Source organism: Rissa tridactyla, chromosome 5 (genome assembly GCF_028500815.1).
Source record: "Rissa tridactyla isolate bRisTri1 chromosome 5, bRisTri1.patW.cur.20221130, whole genome shotgun sequence".
Classification (NCBI taxonomy): Eukaryota; Metazoa; Chordata; class Aves; order Charadriiformes; family Laridae; genus Rissa; species Rissa tridactyla.
This window is the reverse complement of record NC_071470.1, coordinates 51,951,935-51,975,882: the sequence shown is the minus strand read 5'-3', so window position 1 is coordinate 51,975,882 and position 23,948 is coordinate 51,951,935. Positions and strand designations below refer to the sequence as shown.

General features: G+C 38.7%; 1 protein-coding gene across 2 annotated transcripts in view; it reads right to left on the bottom strand.

Annotated features, from left to right (window-relative positions):
• Positions 1–23,948, bottom strand: part of GRID2 (glutamate ionotropic receptor delta type subunit 2) — a 763,919-nt gene that overhangs the window by 196,711 nt on the left and 543,260 nt on the right. For both annotated transcript variants that reach the window (XM_054202856.1, XM_054202857.1), the window contains one exon: positions 22,515–22,634. In XM_054202856.1, the coding sequence (XP_054058831.1) occupies positions 22,515–22,634 (120 nt within the window). The remainder of the gene's footprint in view (positions 1–22,514; positions 22,635–23,948) is intronic.

The window sequence follows — 23,948 nt, the reverse complement described above, 5'->3', positions numbered from 1 at the left end:
TTGAATTAAACGCAGATTTTAAAAATAGGTTCAACTAATTTCCCCTACACCCTGTTGTCCATAAACTCGTATGTAATTGAACTTGCAGGATTTTGAAATTTAAATTGGCAGGGAAAAAAAGCATACTGCTCCCCTAACAACCATATTTCTATCTGTAAAACATTGATTTCTTAAAGGTGTTTCACTGACATTTGAAATGCTAAAAACTATATATAGGCACACTGTTGGTGGCAAGCTCTGCTCCTGCAGGCTAAATGGGTAAGGAGATGAGAGGGCTTGCACCAGCCCTTGCAGGAGATGGTCATGGTGATTAACTGATCCCATCCTTTTGTTGCTCTGCCTGAGTAAGTGTGATGGGGGACAGAGTCAGGAGGGGGCACCTTTGAGTGCCCTCACTTCAGGCAGGTCCAATGCGAATGGTTCAAATGCGCTGCTTGTACCCAGGCCCTTGGATCATGAAGAGCTTCATGAAGAGCGGCACTAGCCCTGAAGCAGCTGAAATGAGCGGAAAGCTTTCCAGGACTACACTGCACATATGCTCTTTGCACACCATAATCTTCACTGGAGGAAATACGCAGGGGGAGCGCAAAGTTAATTATTACCTCAAGGAGTAAAACTCACTCCTTGCAATCTTTCAGACCAGGGGCTGCAGTTTCCCTTTGTTTTTTCTGACATACTACACCAGCTTTCATCTGGTGAGGCATCTGAAGATGCTGGATGATGGTAAGTTAGGCACTTGAATTCACAGGAAATAGTTTTACTGCCATAAAGCACATTTGCTTTTCACAGTAAAAAAAACCAAACCAAAACAAAACAGACAAATAACCAAGAAATCACAAATTAATATATAGTGCTTAAAATTCACATGGATAAATCATCCTTGGAGCTTAATTGACTATACTGTTCTGAGTATTTTGTTAAATGGTTTAAATACTTGTAAAGTTGTAAAAATGCCTTAAATGTTATTACTTCTGCACCTAAACTTAGAAACTTAAATCTTTAATTGGTCATATAATTGGCCAAGTGCTTTCATCTTCCTAGATGGTTGACACTCTTAGCTCCCATTAACTTTGTAAATTTAGATCTCTAACCCCTACGAAGGAAAAAACAACTCTCCATGCTTCTAGTGTTTTCATCAAGTCTACTTTTAGTGTAGGATGATATTTCCCTCTCCGAGGAACAATTATGTAAATAAAATTAACGTATATGTATTTATTTACATTACACACTTAAAAACACAGCTAAAATTGCTTTTAAACGGTTTACTGTTTCTTCTTACAATCTTACAGTTTAATCATTAACATATATGTGGGGTTTTTTTTTTAATTACCGATGTATTAATTCTATAAATATCCTACCACGAGAAAGAATGGGAACTTTGGCTGTGTGGGCTATTTTATTTAGTGTATATTCCACCACTACACCATTTCTGAAGTACTCTAAAGGGTCATAAATGAAAATTTACACCTAAAGGGAGTCTAACATATCTAAGGGATTTCAAGCAGCTTTTCTGAATTTTCTAGAGATAATTTAGTCTTGTTGCAAGAAAAAAAAAAAAGAAAAAAGAAATTAAGCATTTCAGCAAAAAGTATATATATATGTCTGTATGTATTTGTGTGTGCGAAGAATTCTATCTAGTCTACAGAAGGATAAAAACAGCTTACAGTGAGGAGGATCTATCACAAAGAATAACTCAAGCCAATAGAAAAATCAATCCAATACACCACAGTTAGAGCATGCAGTCTAACAAATCCACTAATGATCAAACATCAGGAACAAAATTTGAAGAGTAAACATTAAGTACCACCACATGACAGAAAAAACAAATCTGAAACAAGATAGAAATGACCATAATAAGTGATATCCAATCATGACCAGAGACCATAACGTGACATAAGCTAAAGGCATAAAATTAAATAATTTCCTTCTCATAAATCTGTTGTCAGCACTCATGGTACCTCTACTGAACTGCTCCATCAAAGCCTAAACCCAAAAATAAATGGCAAGTGACCCTCTTCTAATTCACCATCCAAGTCACTTGGCTCATTACACACTTACATTAGAGTGATAAAAGTCTGGTGAGTGAGTCATTCGGCAGAACAAGAAGAAAATACAATTTAGCAGCTTCTCTGAGTCTATCTATCATCATGTTAGGGAGGAGCAAAAAGAAGAAAAAAACGACGACAAAAACATTTAGAGTTAAGAAGGCAAGGGCAAAAGTCCTGGAGGTTAAGAAGAAACGAGGAACGAAGTAGTAAAATGGCTCCCTGTAAAGCTATTAATCTCAGACGTTAAATGCCAGACACCATTTCCTGCGACTATCTCAGGCATAATGTATTCCTTATTGCTATAAAGAATACTGTGATGGCAAAGCTCTGAATTTACCATCAGCACTTGGGAAGAGATGATATGGGGTGACTTTCCGTTCAAAGAGAGGTCAACAGAAAGAACAGGAATAAAACCAGAGAGGCCAATAATATGTACTACTGTCCATTAGCAACCCATAAGTCTTTTGCAGACTTTCAGCAAGTGAACCCTTCCAGGATCTTAGGCACCCTCTGAAACAGAGATTTCCAAAAGATGTTCGATCGCCAGGGGGAAAAAGCCTCAGGCCTTTAGAAATAGATAGAAAGACCTGGAGTCAAAAGTCCATCTCATCTTTGCGGCATCCAGGATTTCTGAACATCCTGTATTTGAGGCTGGGCAATCTATTTTCACACAGAGAACTCTGTGGCCTAGGGCTTTATAGGAAAACTGTAGGCCACTAGCTTTTTTGTGCATGCACCTATATGTACATATGCATATGTGCATACATATTCATGAGCTTCTGTATGAACTTAAAATGAAACTGAGCTCAGCCAAAAATTTTTCTCAGCTATCCTAGGTCTTCCTAGTTCTCTGTGCTTTCAGGGAGGGATGCAATTTAAAGGCATTATCTCTATTTCTGCATAAATAACATATACAAATAATAAATTATTCAAGTCTTAAAATTACAACCAGGCACTGCGTTGGGAATTCTTTTCGTTAGTTGAATTATGGGGAGAAATCTGAGGGCAGTGGTAAAAGGCTAAAAATAAATGTTTGGTCCTGATTAGTTTTTCAACTTACTAGGAAGTCAGTAGTAAAAGCCGGACAGTGATTTTCTAACTGTAAAAGGGGAGCAGAGGAGGTATCTGTATCCAGCTTTTAGCATTCCACACTGTCCACCTGCACTTGGAACCCTTTAACAGCAAAAACAAAGCAAAAGAAACAACACAGAAAGCCAGCATAGGAATCAGCCATATTCTTTGCCTTCCCACACTTCTCCCAAAAGAGTGTTTCTTCCTCAAAGCTCTTCTGTGCCACATTGACAGGGGCACAGGAAAATGAACATCCTTGCTATTGTATCACCCAGTGATATTGGAAACTAAAAGAGTAAAAGAGATGTCTTGCCATTCCACAACATTATTAAAGGGCTTCTCCCTACCACTCGCCTTCGTCTCCTACGTGCTTGCCCCATTCTCATGTCTCTAATTTGCACAAATTCTCAGCCTAAAAGTTGCCTTCAAGTGGAGATCATCCAGACTAGTCAAATCCCATACACGGGCTATGTGGAGAAATGCACGAGCCAGCCAGGTTTCTATTTCTAAGTTAAAACGTTGGCCTTTCTGCTAATACAGAAATAGGCAGTAGAGAATACCAGCTAGTCATGAATCTGTCTCCTTCAAAAATGCAGTAGGGGATGGGACATATCCCACAAGACTGACTTGAAATAACAGCTACAGAAGAAAGGAGGCAGGGAACTGTATGGCAGGCCCTGAGGCACTTTGCAACACTGTGTACCAAGATTGCTGCATCAAAATACACTGCATTTTTAAAACGTGTCAGGATTCCTCTCTTTCTGCTGTGTTGAAAGAGATATGATTGTTTCCTCTTTCAGTAAAGACACAGACAAAAAATTAATAATCATCTCTCAACCTGGTTCTTGAATTGTTTTTGCTCCTTCTAATTTCCTGCCAAAGTGTGTAGTCACTTTGCAAGGTGACATTTGCAGAAGCTCCTTACAGATTGATTGGCTAAACTGCTGGGGAGCTGAGAGAATTCATATAAAGAATGACCTCCATTCATTACAAAGTCAGACCTGCTGATATTGCCACATGCCAGAAAAGTCCACCCGCTCCCCACTCGATGCTCAGAGAGGGCCGCTGCTGGATGCGGACCACAAGCAGGACAGGGAACAATAGGCTGGATGATCTGCAGAGTTCCTGATAACCCTCTGGTGAAAAGTCAGGTCATGGTGCTGCCTACGGAGTGCTAGACAGGAAAGGAAAAAAGCAAATTTTCTTGGAAGATATCCTGCATAGTAACAAAGAGTTACTTGGAGGGTAATGGCAACTTCAGGCAGTAAACATGCAAATCCCTCCTCTTTGTGAGCATCTGCAGGCTCTCCTTGTCTTTCCATCACGATTTGTCTCCCTTTCAGCCTTTTCCTTGGAAGCTGCTGCATTCTTGGTGTAGGTCAAACTTTCTATCACTGGACGCTGTCCTCTGTCCTTTCAAAGCAAGCAGCTCGGGACAGGGGCACTTGCCAAATTTGCATTTGGTACAGAGGAAGTCATTGCTCTATATAAAAACATCTAACACAGATTGATACTTTTGCTATGGAACCAACAATGGCAAACTGTGTTTTAATATTTCTCAGTACAAAGCAGCATGCCTGTGCTTCGACAACAGAATAGACACTGAACTGTTTACGTGGCTCTGGACATGTACCAAATTTCTGTTTTCTTTTACTTCTTTGGCTTGAAAAAACACATTGGCAAAAGACAAGACGTGTTGGTTTATTTTTGCCCATTCACTCCTTCAGAAATATTGCCATAACATAAACCCTCTGAAATATACGGCAAAACATAACTTTCATCAAAAATGATCCCTTCGGGATCTGTAAGCTATATATACAAAATCCATGGCATTTCTAAATTATAGTCCCTCCTGCAGTATAAATTCACAGCCTTTCCAAACCAATAATGCTATCACTGAAGAATTTGTTTGATTACTTTGAAGTAAAACACAGATTTGACTGAACTTTAACTACAGTCCTTGATTTAATTTAATCGGATTTAATCATGGCACAGAAATGGAAGCTCATGCTTTTGTGCTTCATGTGCTTCAACAAAACCTTTCATAATAGCATGTGCTTAGGAAATCAGTCGTGGTTTAAGGCTCCATGTATAAGGGTCAGTGCTCCCAAATATCAGGCAAGAAGCATGGGTTCAGGGGTAACCGAGGGACCTTGCAAAACTTGATCTTCTTTTCACAGATATTTGGAGGAGCAAAGATATTATAGGCTTTGAAACTAAGCTGTGAAATTATGTAGCTAATACCTCCAGATACTTTCACAGTTTTGAACTGCCTTCTAGGGCAGCACCTCCCTCTACGTGTTTTAGCCATAGATTACTAGTTAAAATATGCACTTCAATTAGCTGTCTGAAATTAATACGTTTTAATAAAATAGTGACTAGTTCATTATTCCAGCAAGCAATTAAAACATCATTAGCTTTTTCACTGTTCACAAGACACACGGACTTTGTTTAAGGCATTTTAAAAAATATTTCTATACAATTATGGAAAATGGTATATTGTCATGATGTTTGGATAAGGTTGAACCACGCAAATAAATAAATAAATAAATATTTCTGTATGCATAAAGTCCACACATCACAGACCAAAACAGGGAGCTCACTCACAAACTTCAAGCTGAAATAAACAGTACAACCATGACAAATTCATGGATACTTATTAATCCACAGTATCCAACTTGCTATGATTTCCTAGAAAATAACATTTGCACCAAAGGAAAACCTTTTTGCTCTTGGGTTAAGGTTTGTGAGGAGACCAGTTTTAACTCTCACCAAGAGAGGGCAGTGAAATATCTCAAATTATTAGATCCCACACAAGAGCCATATACCTTTATAGCAAGCATGATAGCAAATAATCTCTGCAGACATTTAATTTTAAATTCTGTGGAGCATTCAACTGATGCTGTATTATTTTTAACTAACATCCTCCCACCCCAAGCAACTGTACTGTACTGTTTGCAACTGGAAAAAACAGAGATTATAAATAAAACTACAAGTCCTTATGAAATAAGAATTTTCTCTTTTTTTTTTTTCTATTTCAAATAGGTTTTTCAAAGCAGAATATTAAGACAGACCTGCCTTCTACAGCCAGGCTCATAGCAGTGTATAAGGTTTTTTTTCAATTTTAGCTGATTTCTCCAGAATGCGGGGACTTTACTGCTTAGCTCTATCCCATACTTTCTCTTCTTTCAAAATCCAAAATGGCAAGTTAGAGGGCTACTTTTTTTCCCAGCTCTTAATGATCTTGTTACAGGTAAGCAGCTGAACTATGCTGTTCTGGATGATTGATTTTTTTGAAGAAGTCAGTATATCAATTTTTTTTTGCCTAAAGTTATCTCAAGACTTTTAGGTTGGGAAGTTTAAATTGCCCGATTCCAAAATCTTTCATTAAAATATCTGTCATAAGTCTGTTATTTGTGCTTTCCAAAGGACTGCAACATCTTCAAGTTAATGGCCTCTTGCAATTCTGAGTCTACTGCTATTCACACAGTTTGAAAAATACAGCAGGCAAAAAGCCAGTACCTTTCTCTTTTTCACACCCAGGTGAAGATTACTGTTTTGCCGAGCTAAGATAACAACCATCAACTGAACACGTAACCTTTCAATGGACAGAGGTAATCCACAGGTAGATATTTTGTCTCCTAAAGAAAGATTTTTGGGTTTATGTTCAACAGGATTTAAGAGAGATCACACTGATGATAGAGTCTGGCCAATCTGACACATGACCGTATATGATTATATTTGCACTTGCCAAGACACCTTGCAAAAGATATGGCAAAAGTGTTTAAAAAAAAAAAAAAGAAAAGAAAAGACAAGGAAAAAGAGAGAGAGAGAAATGCACTTCCACTGCATTTTATCAATGGCCTTCGAAAGCTTTGAGCGGTTTTAGGTCCCGTTTTTAAAATGGATTTAATTAGACCAGACACTTCTAATGGGCTTTCCCTCTCTTTCTAAGGCAAGTGGAATGAATAAGAAAATACAAAATAAAATAATGATGAGGGCAAACATTTCTTTAACAAGGTATCCTAACATTCTGTGTTTTCTTTATTGATGTTTTCATTTTCTCTTGCAGAAATGATTTGCCTCAATATGCTAAAAGTGGCACAACAAACTAGAAAGCAGCTTCTAACGTGTAATGGACTGACTGAAAATTTAGATGTTACAAAGCTGTTAGAAAAGAGCCTAATAAAACTTAGATGGAATATACAACTGGGTCCAAAAAGAATTCAGAGGAATCGGTCTGTAATAAATGTGGGGTATGATGTTACATACTGAACGCATTAAACAAATGGGGATGCGGTACATTATCAGAAAAATAAGATCAGAATTTTTCATTAAAGTTTCCGATCATGTTTGTCCTCATCTCCCCAAAATTGTAAAAGCAGCATGAAAATCTTTGCCATTAAATCAGTTTGATGTGAAATTCACTCATCTTCGGACTGAACAGAAATGCTTCAGTACATAGGGATGCTAAAAACATTTGTATTCAGTGCATCAGTCCCTGTTTAATGCAATCTGTTGGTGGCCTACAGTCACAAAGCGACATAAAGATTGTACTCTCACGTGGGAAGATATCCATCACTTAGTTGGTCTTGTCATGTTTGCTTTCCTGCAGACACAATAAGTGGCAAAGCTAAAAGCAAGCAGGGCGTAAGGTCTTCAGCAGTAAAGTTAGCAGCGAGAGAGGACAATAACTTCCATATGCTGTTCAGCATACAACAAGCCCCAAGGCCAAACAGAGAAATCAATTTAACTATCCAGAATCAGGCATATCAAGGGACTCATTATAACTTTACTGTAGACCAAACTAGCTGTGAATTATTCTAGTCTTTTAAACGTATTTGAAAAGGTAATTTGTGAACAAATAGGTCACAAAATGTTGGGGAAATACAATTTACCTTAGTCTACACTAACCAAAAGGCTGTACTTTAAAATCTTTCTGCTAGCAACCAGACACATTGACTACCCAAGTACTGTAGATTGGACTTCTGGATAAAATAATTCCATATATCATCATCATTGTAGAACAGAAAAGTCCACCTTATCTTCTTCCTCTGCAACAGACAGTTACAGAGATAAAAATCCACCCATGTGGCACTTCCTCTTCCAAGTTGCAGCCCCATTCTGGAACAAACTCCATGGAATTACACCCATTGACCCCTATCACTACCGAAAATCCACTGTGTGAACAAAACCGCTCTAACAGTGAAGTGGCCCCCCGCTCTGATTCAAACCTTGGACTACCCCTCCCATAACCTTTTCTGAGCAGGTTTTTCCCAGCGAATGTAAATGCAACCTTTCATGCATTTTATGCCATTTCCTACATTCCTGCCACAAAGCATGGACGCTCTCAGACATTATTCTTTGCTAATGCAACATTACTTGTGCCACACTTTGCAAGACGAAGCAGGCTCATGCAGTCTCACACGTCAGAAGCAGAACTTGCAATCTGAGGAAAAAAGATGAATGAAGCAGCAAGAAACATAGACCTAGCAGCAGGTCTGGATGGCTGGTCCAGGGATTGCAAGGAAGGAAGCTGCTGCAGAGCAAAGATGAATAGGAAGATGAAGATAACTCTTAAGGTATGCAGGAATGGAAATGAGGGAAATGAGTTTGTAAAACTGTTAAACTGCAGTGGCATGAGTGGGACTAATGCTCCCTTTAAGAAGTTAATAAATATTTTTAAAAAATTGCATTAATTGACACTGTTCCAGTGAGTGATAAGTGTGGTTTAATCATCGATATACGCTATTTAACTAGATCCTAAAAATATTTATTTTCATACTTCATATGTTTATGTCAAATATTTGTCTCAAGTAATATAATACACAGTTTAAAATAAACTGACTAATGAGATCTCAAACATGCACATTCAATGGGGAAGTCACACATTTTATCAGTACGGAATAAATTTAGAGAGCTAAGAGTACCTGAGTACTACTTCAGAATACTAATAAGTTTAAAGTACCGATACATTATAGAGCCAAAACTGATGCAAAACACCAGTATCAAGGCTTTAAAATACAATCTATTATTTTTAAAAGCAATCAAGTTATAATGCAAGATCAGTAGAGGTGTATGCAAACTGCATATTGCATGAAAATATTCATAGAAAACACTTAAGGCTCATTATTAAGGCACTCCATTAGAATGCATACTTTAAATCAGATTTTTATGAGCTGCAAATACATTAATTATTATAAAAGTGCATTAACACACACACACCCCCCAAAACCAACAGAAAAACTGAATCCAGAATTTCAGACTAATAGCTTTATGACTAGATAAACTGCGGAAGCAGCCTGTTTCAGCATGGATCAGGAAAATGCAGCAAAAATGAGGCTAGCTCTGAGCTTCAAGGGACACAATGAGGAAGCAAAGAAGAGACGGAAGAAATACAAAGAGGCAAAGCAGCAGGTAAATGAATTGGAAGCACACAGAACTGCCAAAGATAAGACACGCGAAGGGTAGCACGATTAGCACAGGAGAGCAGGGTGTGAGAAGAGAGCACTCTGGCAATATCTGCAATAACACTGGAACCACTCGTGTAATGGCGAATGGCCCAGCCATAGCAAAACAACCCTTATTTCTTGCTCTAGCCATGGGTTGGCTCCTAATCTCTGCTTTTGCTTTGGCTTCTTTATCCATCGCTCCTAGTCAGTAATGTTGGATAAGTCCATGAAAAACCAAGGATCTTTATTTCCAGGGGTTAAAGGGAGACACCATTTCCCGTAGCACGCGTTTTACTCTCAATGTATGTTTCTGCTGTCTGCAAATACATTAAAGTTATTAGTTATAGTTAGTAAGTTATTAGTTTGAATCCAAATGTTAGCAACTTCAAATTATTTTTTTTTAATCAAACATACCAGTTTCAACATATTATGCTACATTTTTCTAAACCAAATCATAAAATGCTTTACGTATATTACCAAAATTAAAATTAGTTTCAGCTCAAATTTCACCAGAAGACCTTATGCAGCTTATGCCATCCTATTCTTTTTTGTTTACGCAAGAAAAATATTCTATCCACAGCTATACTTGAGAGAGAAATAGCCATAACAAGTTCCAAAGGTTTTGAGAAATGGAGAGTAGTCATCTTGGAAGTAACAAGATGACTATTTTCTAACAGACTTCTCCCACAAGTGCCAGAGACACCCTGCCAAATTCCTCAAAACATAATATTTCCCCCCATTTACTTCTACCCTAAAGACTTTCAAAGCCTTGTTAGTGCTTCCAATTTCCTGAAAAGCTTTATCTTTTGGTAAAGAGGTTCTATCAAATTAAATTCATTCAGTTTACAGAGATAAAAATGTAAAATATTTGAGACTTAATACATATCACTTTTTCTATTACTTCTGCCGTGTATTTTAAAGCAGGAATACACTATGACAAGAGTATTTATTGTTAATTTTTATTGTAACTTACCCTTTGATTAAGGCATTATATCATAACTTTTAGAACAGGCAAAAATCTGAGCCCTGTAATTTTAAGGCTGAATCATAAAAATCTTTCAACACTATGAAAGAACTATAAATATTATGAAGTCATCCAAAGCTTCATCATCCTTGTCTTTATTATTTGTAAAGAACTCAAAAAGTGCATGAAGGCGGCCCTCACCGATTACAAAGAAGTAACTTTTTATCTCTGGAAATCACCTTTAAGATTCTTTTAATTGCAGGACACAGCTATAACCACTTCAGCATTGCCATAAATGCAATATTGAGACAAAATGACATATTACTTCTACTTCTGAAGTTCTTTTGGCAGATAAGAAAATGTAATTGAAAACTTTTACTTCACAAGTTATGATTTATGCATAGTAAACTCTGCCATATTTTGAAATACATGAGGTAATTTAGCTAGAAAACACAATACATTATAAACGATACAGCATCCAAGTAGAAATCACAGGGATGCTTCTCTTTGTCTTCTCAAATATTGCTATTAGGTTCTTATGTGTCTTAAAACCAACTCAACAAACAAAGATTTACTGTACCTTTATCAGTGTCATGCTAACAACAGCGGAAAGCAATTTCCACAGTTTGACGCACCAGTGCTGAAAGAGTTGGCAGACGTGCTTGTCAAGCCACTTTCCATTATCTACCTGAAGTCATGGCTAACTGGGGAGGTCCCAATGGACTGGAGGGTAGCAAATGTAGCGCCCACCTACAAAAAAGGCAGAAAGGAGGATCCGGGAAACTAGAGGCCTGTCAGTCTGACCTCGGTAGCAGGGAAGGTCATGGAGCAGATCATCTTGAGTGCCATTACAAGTCATATAATGGACAAGCAGGGCATCAGGCCTAGTCAGCATGGGTTTATGAAAGGCAGGTCCTGCCTGACGAACCTGATCTCCTTCTATGACAAGATGACCCGATTACTGGATAAGGGAAAGGCTGTGGACATTGTCTACCTAGGCTTTCGAAAAGCATTTGACACTGTCCCCCATAGAATTCTCATGGAAAAACTGGCAGCTCATGGCCTGGATGAGCATACGATCTGCTGGATCAAGCACTGGCTGGATGGGCGGTCCCAAAGAGTGGTGGTCAATGGAGTTAAATCCAGCTGGCGGCCGGTCACAAGTGGTGTCCCTCAGGGCTTGGTGTTGGGACCATTTCTGTTTAACATCTTTATTGATGACCTTGATAAGGACATAGAGTGTGTCATCAGCAAGTTTGCAGATGACACAAAGCTAAGCGGGAGTGTTGATCTACATGAGGATAGGGAGGATCTACAGAGAGACTTGGATAGGTTGGACCGATGGGCCAATGCTAACGGTATGAGCTTCAACAAGGCCAAGTGCCGGGTCCTGCACTTGGGCCACAACAACCCCATGCATTCACAGAGGCTTGGGGAAGTGTGGCTGGAGAGCTGCCTGGCAGAAAAGGACCTGGGGGCTCTAATTGACAAGCGGCTGAACACGAGCCAGCAGTGTGCCCAGGTGGCCAAGAGGGCCAATGCCATCCTGGCTTGTATTAGAAATAGTGTGACTAGCAGAAGGAGGGAGGTGATTGTCCCCCCGTACTCAGCACTGGTGAGGCCACACCTTGAGTATTGTGTCCAGTTCTGGGCACCTCAATACGAGAGAGATATCGAGGTGCTGGAGCGAGTGCAGAGGAGGGCAACGAAGCTGGTGAAGGGCCTGGAGAATAAATCTTATGAGGAGCCATTGAAGGAGCTGGGACTGTTTAGTTTGAGGAAGAGGAGGCTGAGGGGAGACCTTATCGCTCTCTACAACTACATGAAAGGACATTGTAGAGAGGTTGGTGCTGGTCTCTTCTCACAGGTAATTAGCGATAGAACAAGAGGGAATGGGTTCAAGCTGCAGCAGGGTAGGTTTAGGCTGGACATTAGGAAAAAATTCTTCACAGAAAGAGTGGTCAGACACTGGAATAGGCTGCCCAGGGAGGCGGTGGACTCACCATCCCTGGATGTGTTTAAGAGTCGTTTAGATGTGGTGTTAAGGGATGTGGTGTAAGGGAGAACTTTGTAGAGTGGGGTTGATGGTTGGACTCGATGATCCCAAGGGTCTTTTCCAACCTAAATGATTCTATGATTCTATGATTTATTCTCTTTCTCTTTAGCTAACCGTTGTACCCACGTGCATTTTCTGGTCCAACCCAAACATGATACTCCCAGTTGACTCAAGCTATTCTCCCTGGTGGGCCCCACTATCCTCTCACCAGGTGACGGCTGACCCTTGAACTTTTTGATAACGTAACTCTTTCTGACACTTGCCTATAAATGCCTATATCCTTCTGATGAATTTGGGAGCCTTTAGCAGCTTCATAGCATAGAATCACAGAATGGTTTGAATTGGAAACCACCTTAAAGATCACCTAGTTTCAACCCCACTGCCATGGGCAGGGACACCTCCCACCAGACCAGGCTGCTCAAAGCCCCATCCAGCCTGGCCTTGAACACTTCCAGGGATGGGGCAGACACAGCTTCCCTGGGCAACCTGTGACAGTGTCTCACCACCCTCACAGTAAAGAACTTCTTCCTGATATCTAATCTAAATCTCCCCTCTTTCAGTTTAAAACCATTACCCCTTGTCCTATCATTATGCTCCCTGATAAAACAGTCCCTTCCCCATCTTTCCTGTAGGCCCCCTTTAGGTACTGGAAGGCCGCTATAAGGTCTCCCTGGAGCCTTCTCTTCTCCAGGCTCAACAACCCCAACTGTCTCAGCCTGTCTTCATAGGAGAGGTGCTCCAGCCCTCTGATCATCTTCGTGGCCCTATTCTGGACTCGCTCCAACAGGTCCATGTCCTTATATTGGGGGCTCCAGAGCTGGACACAGTACTCCAGGTGGGGTTTCACCAGAGTGGAGTAGAAGAGAAGAATCACCTCCCTCAAACTGCTGGCAACCCTTCTTCTGATGCAGCCCAGGATGCAGTTGGCTTTCTGGGCTGCGAGCGCACACTGCTGGCTCATGTTGAGCTTCTCATCAACCATTACCCCCAGGTCCTTTTCCTCAGGGCTGCTCTCAATCCGTTCTCTGCCCAGCCTGTATTTGTGTATTTGTTCATGGATGTTTTCACATGTCTGCCCACTGTAAATCGACTCCCACGTCTGTGGAGGCTGAGGGTAGTAGATATTACATATCTCTCTATATATATAGATAGGTATACAGATATATAGAGGGAGCTCTCGGTGGAAATCCACAGGCCCTGCGCTTTCATTGAGTTCAATTACCAGTTCCCCAATCAGCTGTTGACTTGGCTAGCTCCTCTAGATCCCACAGCCTGTGAAGGGAGGACTAAAAGGAATAAATATTTGGGTTTAGGTTTTCCCTGCTTTAGTAGAAAGTGATAGTGAATACTCTACGGCCACAGAGGCAAAGGTCATTGGACTTATGAGAGCTGCTTACCCCACTGCAGGAAAATACTGCCTACTACTGTCAACAGAATATCATTCAGTATCATACTCAATGAAATACAGTCTTTAAAAAAACACAAATAAACAAACAAAACCCCAAAACCCATCCCCTCCCCCAGTGAAAAATAAACAAAACCCAAATCGACTTGCTTCCATCTCTGCTTTACGTGAATATTCGGTGTCTAATAAGACATGTTTTCACATTTTCCTGCTAATAGGCTAGCTTGCAACAAAGAGATCTTACTGCGAAAGAAGACAGTTCTGCCTACTTTAAAACTCGTACCAGCAAAGTTTTGATCAATATAAGCCTTCTAGGCCTTTCATATGTACCATAGGGGCTCATTTGACATTCACCAGCCTACAATACAACATTGCCCCTTCAAGGAGAAGTCCCTCACAAAATGTACAAATTAGAAACAATTTATTGAAATGTTGGACCAGATGATGTTTGAGTTCCAACCTGGGCTGTTCTAGAATTCTATGATTCAGTATTGTGGGGAGACGTGGTTGGCAGGACATAGCAGGCCATCTAATTGTGTCAGTCTTGGCTTGTGATTCTTTACGGAAAAAGCAATTTATCAAATCTTGTGAAATATGTTTAGATCTACTTCCATGTATTATGGACTAAGAGCCGTGTTACAACTCTTTGATGTATCAGCCTTCCCAAGGCTGTGCATTGTGCTCTTAATTCTGAGAAATGAACAATACCCTTCACCCTCCTCAAAAGCCAAAGCTAAATGACCCATTTCCTACTACCATCTCTCTGTGCCTCCAGTTAAAAGAAGCAGCTCAATTTTTTATCATCCCTCTCTCCCATCTACATGGTTTTCCAATTACTATTAATTTTTGACTAGGATACCCGATTTACATCCAAATTTGGATGGAAATATTTAACTTACTGAAGATATAGTTATTATCTCCCTCTCCACATGATAAATTAGCTACAACACTCCCTTCTTTGGATTAATGGAGGGTTAAATGCACTTATTACTTCTTCCTACCACTGGAAAATGTATGCTTGTTCCATTTACAAGTATTCGTGAAATGAAGCAATTTTTACCAGATGATAGCTTTGATCAAAACCAAACCAACTCTGAAGAGCAAAAGACAAGCATTGAAAACTTTTGAAAACTTTAATTCAGGAAGATGCCTATAATTCATTGAGAATCCCCACCTTAAAACAAGTAATTCCAAGTTGAGCTAAGTGTTTTATCCTATTGATTTCAAGGGATGATGAACCATATTCTTGAAGCAGCGCCCACTGAGTGCTCCCTTAAAGGTGAAGAGAAGTCCCTAATGGGATTTCCAAAATCACATAGAAGCATTACTGCCTGAGAGGTCAATGAAGCATTAAGTCCATTCTTAAATCATACACAGTTCCTTCTGACATTATTCAAAATGTCAGTTTTGAGGCACTTCAAAGTTCCCAAGCACTTCAGATCTCTGCAGTGACTTACAAAGCTAATTTGCTCAGTTGAAGTATTTGAGGATAAAAATTGACCACAACTTGCCAGCCAGTTCTGCAGATCCGTGTTCACTGGGAGGCTTTCACAGCTACTCAAGCAGAAGAAAAAGCCGTGTAACGACAGTAAAGGCATTTCAAAAGCGTCCCAACCAATCCTACTGAAAACTGCAAAAATCAAGTTTGGAAAAAACAAAGTGATATAATCCCTTAGCGTGGTTGACCTGAGGCCAGCTGCAAGCAGTTCAAGAGGAAGAGAGGAACCCAAAAATGAAGAAAAAATATGTAACAGATATGAATCAAATTTCACATGCTACGTTAACCTGACCAACATTCAAATCCAAATTCCCTTTCCCACTGTAGTCATTTAGAAAACAGCACCACTCTATTTCTGCTATTCAAAATTTTTCAGAACAAACCAAAATCTCTGCTGTGAAAAAGAAATGAATGAAGTTCTGTAACATTCTTTGCTCTTATGCCCATTTTGAAGCACAGAATAATCACACAGGAGCCACTGCGGTTCAGCACTTGCCTAGCAGCATCAACAGAAAACAGGAGTTACTGACACAATTTCAAGGTTGGGGTTTTTTTTTATTATTTTTTGACTGATCTTTCTTAAGTTTCCATTGTCATAACAAGATATTAAAGGCAATTAAAAACACAGCTTTGAAAGTGGAAACTATTTCTTCTGTTCTTTGCTGTCAAGACAACTGCATTTTCGACAGGAGATGGGTAAAATGTAACCTCTTATCCCAATGAACAGAAAATGCATAAACCCCATGAAGCTATATAATGTAAAGTGCATAAAAAAGATTTGTCTCTTTCTAATGAAAGCAATCAGTCAAAATAGGCAGTTCCCAATCCACTGAAAACAGTTTTCAGTAAGAACATTCATATCCATTTTGACAGGGATGAAAATTCTGAGCAAGAGATGGACTCATTCCTGCCAATATTGCCAAGAGAAATACTACAGAACGCCAAGGTCCCAAGGGGAATGTCTTTTTGACATCAGCCCTTCTCCCCAGGGCCCTATTGCTTTCTCCCCTACTACCACCCTGCATTTTCCCTTTTCCCCCCACTGTTCCGAATGCAGGAGCAAACCCCTTCTCATTCCAGAGTGCTGCAGTTACTCAGACGATTGAAAGATTTTTTTGGGGTTCAAATCCCATTGCTCTAGCCCTATAAATGTCACTGCTAAAAGCCATCCACCTTCATGCTGAAAACTGAGTAAACGTGTATCTTAATTATTTGAGTTGAATTTTAACGCAGGCACTTAATCTTATTAATCTAGACTGCAAGATGTGGACGCACACTTGTCTTACAGCCTATGTTCACCTGTTTTACAACAGGTCCCGCTATGTTCAAATGCCTGAGCACACTGCAGCTCAGCAGACATGACTGACTGAGCCGCTTCTAAGGAGAAACAGGTGTTATAACATGTCTCTGCTGCACTGTGTTTGCCTTGGCTTTGTGGGCATTAGTCTGGAGTTTGAGAGTTTGTGTTCTGGGTGATTTTGCTCATAAACCTGATGCTGGCTCTCATGTATTCCTGGTGGATGTCCTGCTCCACAGGCGAATAATTCACGTGGAACAGGTTGCTACATACAGGTAGTAGCAGCTCTGCTCTGCATTTATTAATGATCACTAGAAGAAGGACTTGAACCCTTGTCTTCCATATTCCTGTAGCAGCATCCACCAAGCCACCGAATCCATCTCTGGCTCCTTTACTTTGCACTTGTTATGAACACTGAAATACTCACTCATCCAGACAAACAGCCTGGGGTCACCTGGACAGTCCAGCACCAAGATTTAAATTTACCCACCCTCCCCACCACATCTGATTCAGAGTCTTCAAAACCTGACAAATTCTCCATATTGTACACTATTGACTACTTTAAGTAAATCTGTCTCTCTCTCTGCAGTCTCAGATTTTAAAAGAAAATGCTTTATTCAAAAGCACAGAGGGGGAAATTTTTTAAACTTTTAGATTTTTTAAAATTCAGGAATACAACTATGGATAGAGGCATTTTTTCCATTTTCCATTAGACTCAAGTATGCGTTTAGTTTGACTCTTAAGCTAAAGAGAAGTGCACTTGCAAGTAAATCACAGTTCTCTACTAACACTAGTTTCATTGTACTAACATGCAAATTCCCAACACTTTCCAGTCAAATTGAATTTCATTGAAATTTCACAAAAGATTTGCAGAAGTTAGAAGAAAGTGAAGAATCAGTCACCGTATCTTCATCTATTGCATTGCACTAAATAAAGGAAGGAAATAGTACTCTTCAGCAGGTTTACAGCAGATTTAAGTACTGTACTGAACTGGAACAGCAGGTCCCAGTTCAGCAAGGTATTTAATTATCTCTTTACCTTTAGTACTAAGTAGTTTATTTCATTTCTAGCAGGCTGCTTATGTATTTAACATTGCTTTAGAGAGAGTATCGTGTTAGTACTGTGCCATGTTCATCTTTTCTATCAACACCAGAGGCAAAGCAGTCAGACACAGCAACATTTCTTTTCAACTCACTAGAAAATACACCATCAATAATGTCTCTGTAAATTGCAAGTATATCTTTCAGTCACATCATAAATTGCATGTCAACCTTTAGAAACACCTGAAACAGATCACAGCTTAAAGTACCAGGTGCTGATACATACACATTCTTTAAATCACATTACAGAGCTCTACTTTTGATCACGATCACAAAGGGAACAGGTGAACCCATCATGTACCTCAAGTAGCTAACCAAGAAGCCAACCAAGAAGAAAATACTTTGTTCGCTATTGGTTATTAAATAGGGTTAGTTAATAAGTGTCAGCAGAGCTGTACAACTTCTCTTTTTACCTAATGAACCAAAAGGGAATAAGAGATAAAAGATACAAAAAATGAGTTTTAACTTTATAAGAAGAGATAGCAACTTCCCCAAGATGAAAACATACGCATGGAATATATGTTGCTTTGTGATGCAAATGTAAGAAAAAATTATACATAGGATAACAAAGCAATGCCACTGTTGTAATCAACAACTGTTCTCAGACAAAGTGGAAGTAGCAATTATTTTACTAGAATGAAAACAAAAAATTCAATGCAATTTTCCGATCTCTGAACAAATAACACAACTATAGAATATTCCACATAACCCTTAATAATCTGTGAAATAAAAAGCTGCATGCATTAACTCCACAGGGAAGGTCCTGCCATTCTCACTGGCGGAAGGAGAGAGGATAACAGTGACAGGGAGGCAGTGCAAAATACACCACAATCTCCAAATGTCCACACGTGATGAGAAAAGCAGTGTGGGAACAAGAAGAAAGTCCACTAAACTTCAAAAGCTGTAGCACAGAGCCTTTGAAGACAAGCCCGTTCTAAATTACAAGGAGCACTGGAAGAAACGTGAAAACCACTTTATTTCTGCAGTGCTGTTTTCTACACCACTAAAATATAACACAGTACTCCTCTGAGCCATCAAATCCCTTTTGTTCATTTGTTTGTTGGATGGTTATTCACAGGAACGGCGGCTTTTATTTCAACAGTATAGATAAAAGTATTGCAGTGAAATTTAAATGTCAAAGAATACATACTCAAATGTCAAATACCAACAGACAAATGCCAACAGAGAAATGTCACAAATACACCCGCGTCTCCCACTGAATATAACTATATCTCCACAAACGCAAGACACAGCATGATGTGTAAAAGCAAGAGTTTTTCCTGCAGTTTCTCTGGGACAGTAACACCACTGGTGCCAATAAAATCAGTATCTGGCAGCAATCGGAGTGTATTACTCCAAGTACCTGACTCTGGCGACACATACAGCCTAAATGATCCGTGGTCGGCAAGGTGATGGATGGCATTTACAGGAACAAATTTTTTATTTCAGGCCAATCCCATGCCTGAATTTGATAACCTGTCTCTAGATGAAGGACCCCAACACAATGAACTTCCACAGGAATGCTCCCAATGCTTTCCAGGTAGGACAGTAGCCTGTGAAAGCTGAAGGAGGGGACTTGCGCACAGTTTCTTAGTTAGCTTAACTTGGCAAATAAAAACAAACGCAAACATGAATTCTTTGTGTTTCCTAAATTGTTTGCTTTTTTGAGTCCTAAGAATATTAACCTATGAATATAAGTGAACTTTTCAGAAGTAACCAAATGAACTCCAGAACCCAAACAGAACTGACTTCAAGTAGAATTTGGACTCTTGAGAAATTTGAGAGCTCTTTAAAATTTTACTTGCTTTAATTAAAATCAGTTGATTGGTCCTCAGGAGCAAAATAATAAAAAAATTCTTTACACACTTGACTTGGTGTGAACTTCTGGTCCCAACAACTTCAATGGGCCTTTTGTCATGATTTCATCCTTCATTATCTCCTATGAAAGTACTTGGAAACATGTTAATTTGGGAAGATGCACTTGTTTAGAAATTTCAGTCAGTCTGATAATTACAGCTGCTTCCACCAGAGTCGAGAAATAAAAATGGTTAGGTAGTTCTGTAGTCAGACCACTAAATACACGAAAATCTGAAGTGCACTTTAATTAGTGTAGCTAACAAAAATATATCTGACTCCTGTAATGATTGTGATTTGCTTCCAACACTAGTGGCTCATACACTGTAAAGTAAAACCTACTCAAAGATAAAATATGTGAACTTTTGTCAAAAGAGTAAAACCAACATATAGGATTTTCTCCTCCAAAATTTTCTTCTCTAGCTCTGATGTAAAAGTTTTCAGATCCCTGGCTTGTTCTTTTAACTTTGTGACGTTGATTATAAATATTGTATTTATTTTAAATCCTTTTACTTTTCATTTAGGTGTAAAAATACATTAATTGGAATTATTTTGAACTTTTTTTGAAAGACGCTTCCATCAACAATTATCACATTCTCACAATATACACAGAAATTTCTTTCTAAGGAAAATTCATTTCTCTACACCAGGACACTTTCTAAAGCTTTCTCTGGATCACTGAAGGCTGTTTAGAAAAAAAATTGGAGCAGATTAAATCTGTTCTGCTCTGGACACTTTCTTCTTTTTAACCAGCTGCAGTGAGTCACAAAACTCTGAGGACAGACATTTATAGCGCAACAGGAAAATTTTCTTATAATCTCTACGTTTAATTTTAAACACTCATCTCAGCAAACATAAAAAATACATACTTTCAGTATCTTACTTTTTAACTTTGCTATTCTCCTGAACAGGGTCTTGTGACACTGAGTTTCACAGTCTAATGATATTCTGTGCAAAACTCTATTCTCTTTGTCCGACCTCAAATTCATTTCCTTTCAAAGACAGTGAATATCTCTTTGTCCTTGAACTGTGACAAAGGGTAAACAAGGAAGATTCAAAAAGCCTGTTTGTACTATCTCACTGTTTTGCACAACTTACGTGTGCCCATTGTTGTAATCTCTTCGTTAAATGTAAACTGTACCATAGTTTAAATTTGCAATGTAAATCTAAATTATATCAGCGGAAAATAGTTAGAAAGGCTAGGAAGTCTTTTTGTACTTCTATATTTCCAAGACCTTTCTGTGGGTCCCACTCTCTCTTCTATCTTTTTGTGAAACGGTAGAACACAATTTGATGCTTCACTCAGGCATTCACCCAGACAGGCCCGAAGACAAAAAACAGCCAAAGTCAACCAATTAAATTAAATGAAGAGATACAGATTTGTCTTAGAAAGGACTACCTGGGGTCTCTAAAGAATAAATAGCTCCTCGATGCATAGCATGGAAAATAAATCAAGTCAAAATATGTTGAAACAGACTGAATTTATAGGTGAGGGAATAAGGACTCATCCAAAATTCTGGTCACCTAAAGACTTTGCGAAGCGCATCTCCAAATATCAACAAGATCCAGTTCCATTTAGTTTCTGAAGCATCTGTCAGGATCTCTGCTCAAGGTGACATAGCTATAGGCACGTGTGTACATTAAGGTATTGACAACAGATGAAACAGCAGGAGCAGAATAACAATCCCAATGAATAGCAAAGGAGACAGTTCAGGAGTTTAGAACCACTTTCAACTTCTTATTTCTCTCTCCCTTCTTTCACAGCACTTATCTGTTACTGCAGAAGGTATGCAGACAAATGATGTACTTCATCATATAGTGACGCTGACACGTGGAACCAGTTTACATATATTAAGATAACTTTCTCCGTCTTTTGTTTTCAATCACTTCAAGTTTCTCACATATAAAAACTAGTGTGATCTGATACACTAAATGAAGGGATCTTGGTATTCTTTCAGGAGGTCTGTCTTTGGAAGGACAAAAGCCTGTTAGTCTTTTATTTCCCTAAGAGGTACCACGTGATTTTTGCTACTTTTCCCATCCCAGATGAGCAGTTGTCCAAAGGGAAGGATATGAAGACCTGCTTACACTGTTCCTTACACAGGAAGTGTAAGTTTTGGGTTTTTTTTTTTTTTTTTTTTTTTAGACTAGCAAAACTGAAATACCAAGAAAACGTAATTTTGCTGGAGTTGTATGCCATTTCCTCAATCTCATTCCAAGTATTTGGACCGTGTCTGGCAGCTGAATACATAACATTACACTTACTCTGTAAAAGTTAATTCCTACTAAAACATCATGTACTTATGTCATGAATACAAGAGATTACAGGAATTTTGTCTATGATACAACAGATCTTCTCTTTCTGTAACTATGAATTTGAATCTAACAGTCGTAGCATCCCACTTTGACCATAAGTATCAAGTGTCAATCTGGGTGCTCTAAATATAATTCAACATAAAATTTTCTATTTTGTTGCACGGGTTCCAAAACAACAGCTTTCACTGGTCTTTTGGGACAGTCGACCAGCAATTTAACACATTCTGTATTACAAACAACGCCTTGATCAACATGACCTACTGCAAGGCCTCTTTGTAATAATACAATAGATGGGTATCTAGAAGTTCAAGACTTCTCTCCCATTTCTTATCCTCTTAACGATACACAACACTTTATCTGCCATCAAACACTTTTCTATTAACATAGAACATAAGAAAGGTTTTTAAAAAAATCAGTAAAAATAATCTCTTGTTTGAATATATGTAGGCTCACCTTGCGGATGCCTCTGCCAAGATCTTCTCCATAATTTGTCCCCAAAATTTCAAAATGCACATTGGGATTCCCCCCATTTTCTGCAAACTCCAGTTCTCCAGTCAAGCCATTCACTCCACCCTATTGGAAAAAAAAAAAGAAAAAAAGAGAGTGGAGTGAAAAATCAGAAGTAGTCAATTATAATAACCTTCTGTTTCTCCAGGGGATTTGCGCACTAACCACGTAGAATACATACACAACTGCCAGAACTAGGACAGTTTTCCAGAGATCATATTTCCCTAAAAATTCTGAAACCTAAATTGTTGCTGCATCATTTAAGGTCTTCACAGAAGATTCAAACTCAGCAATGCTAAGTAGGTGCAATACAAGCAATAGCCTTAGCCTTAGTGCATTTGCACTCCAGTTTTTGTTCTTTGACCCATCAGCATATATGTATAGAGAATCTAGTTCCATTAAAAGAAAAAACAAAGTTTTGCGACTAATTTTAGTGGAAGAAAAACTAAAGATAAATATATAAAAGGAATTGCACAAAAATTAGTTTTGTTTGTTTATTCTTGCTTTTTCCCCAAAAACATTTCTCACCCAAAAGAGATTTCCACATAAGATCAGGTTGAGTTTTGGACCAAGCTGGCTGTTTTTTGAGCCCAACATAAGTGATCTGCACAAATGAAAAGGGGCTTGTCTAGCTGAATATAGTGATTTTTCTGTTTTCTTCCACAACTCTACTCTGCTACTGAGAATGCATGAGATGAGCAACAATGCAGCATATTTGCAAGCTTGCTTTTATTTTTTACTATATATACTACATAAACTATATATTTACTATGAAGAATCACAGTTGAAAGGGCTATACATGCCACAGCAATACTTGAAACATATTCCAGGGTTAATTCAACATGACACACATTTCATATTTGTATAAGTATTGTGATGGCCTGAACTGTAAAATCAACAGAGCCACATGAAATGCCTACAATGAAAACCTCTAGCTTTAAAAAACGTCTTCAGTTCTCAGATTCGGAGAAAATTAGATGTTTAACTTACTCCCTCAAAAAAACTGGAACAATATTTTAAGTATGTACGAGAAAAGAATCTGCCTCTGGTGTAAAAACTTATGAAATGCATAGCTTTTCTTCAAAACATAAGGCAAGAGTTTCGCAGTTGTGATAGTTCTTCCAGTTAAGAGCTTTATTATTTGAAGTGAAAAAGGTGGAAAATAAACTCTTGCAATATAAACTACCTAGCTAAGCACATGAGCTTTGCTGAATCATGATTTTAAAAGCTCTATTCTCACATCTTCAGTTTGGAGAAAATCCAGGAAGGAGTACAAAATTTGCATCTCCATTTGCATCTCCGGATTAGTATCAACTAACAAAATGTTTTCATTGTTTTATAAAACATTAATATGATTATAATAAAAATAAGGAAGTAGAT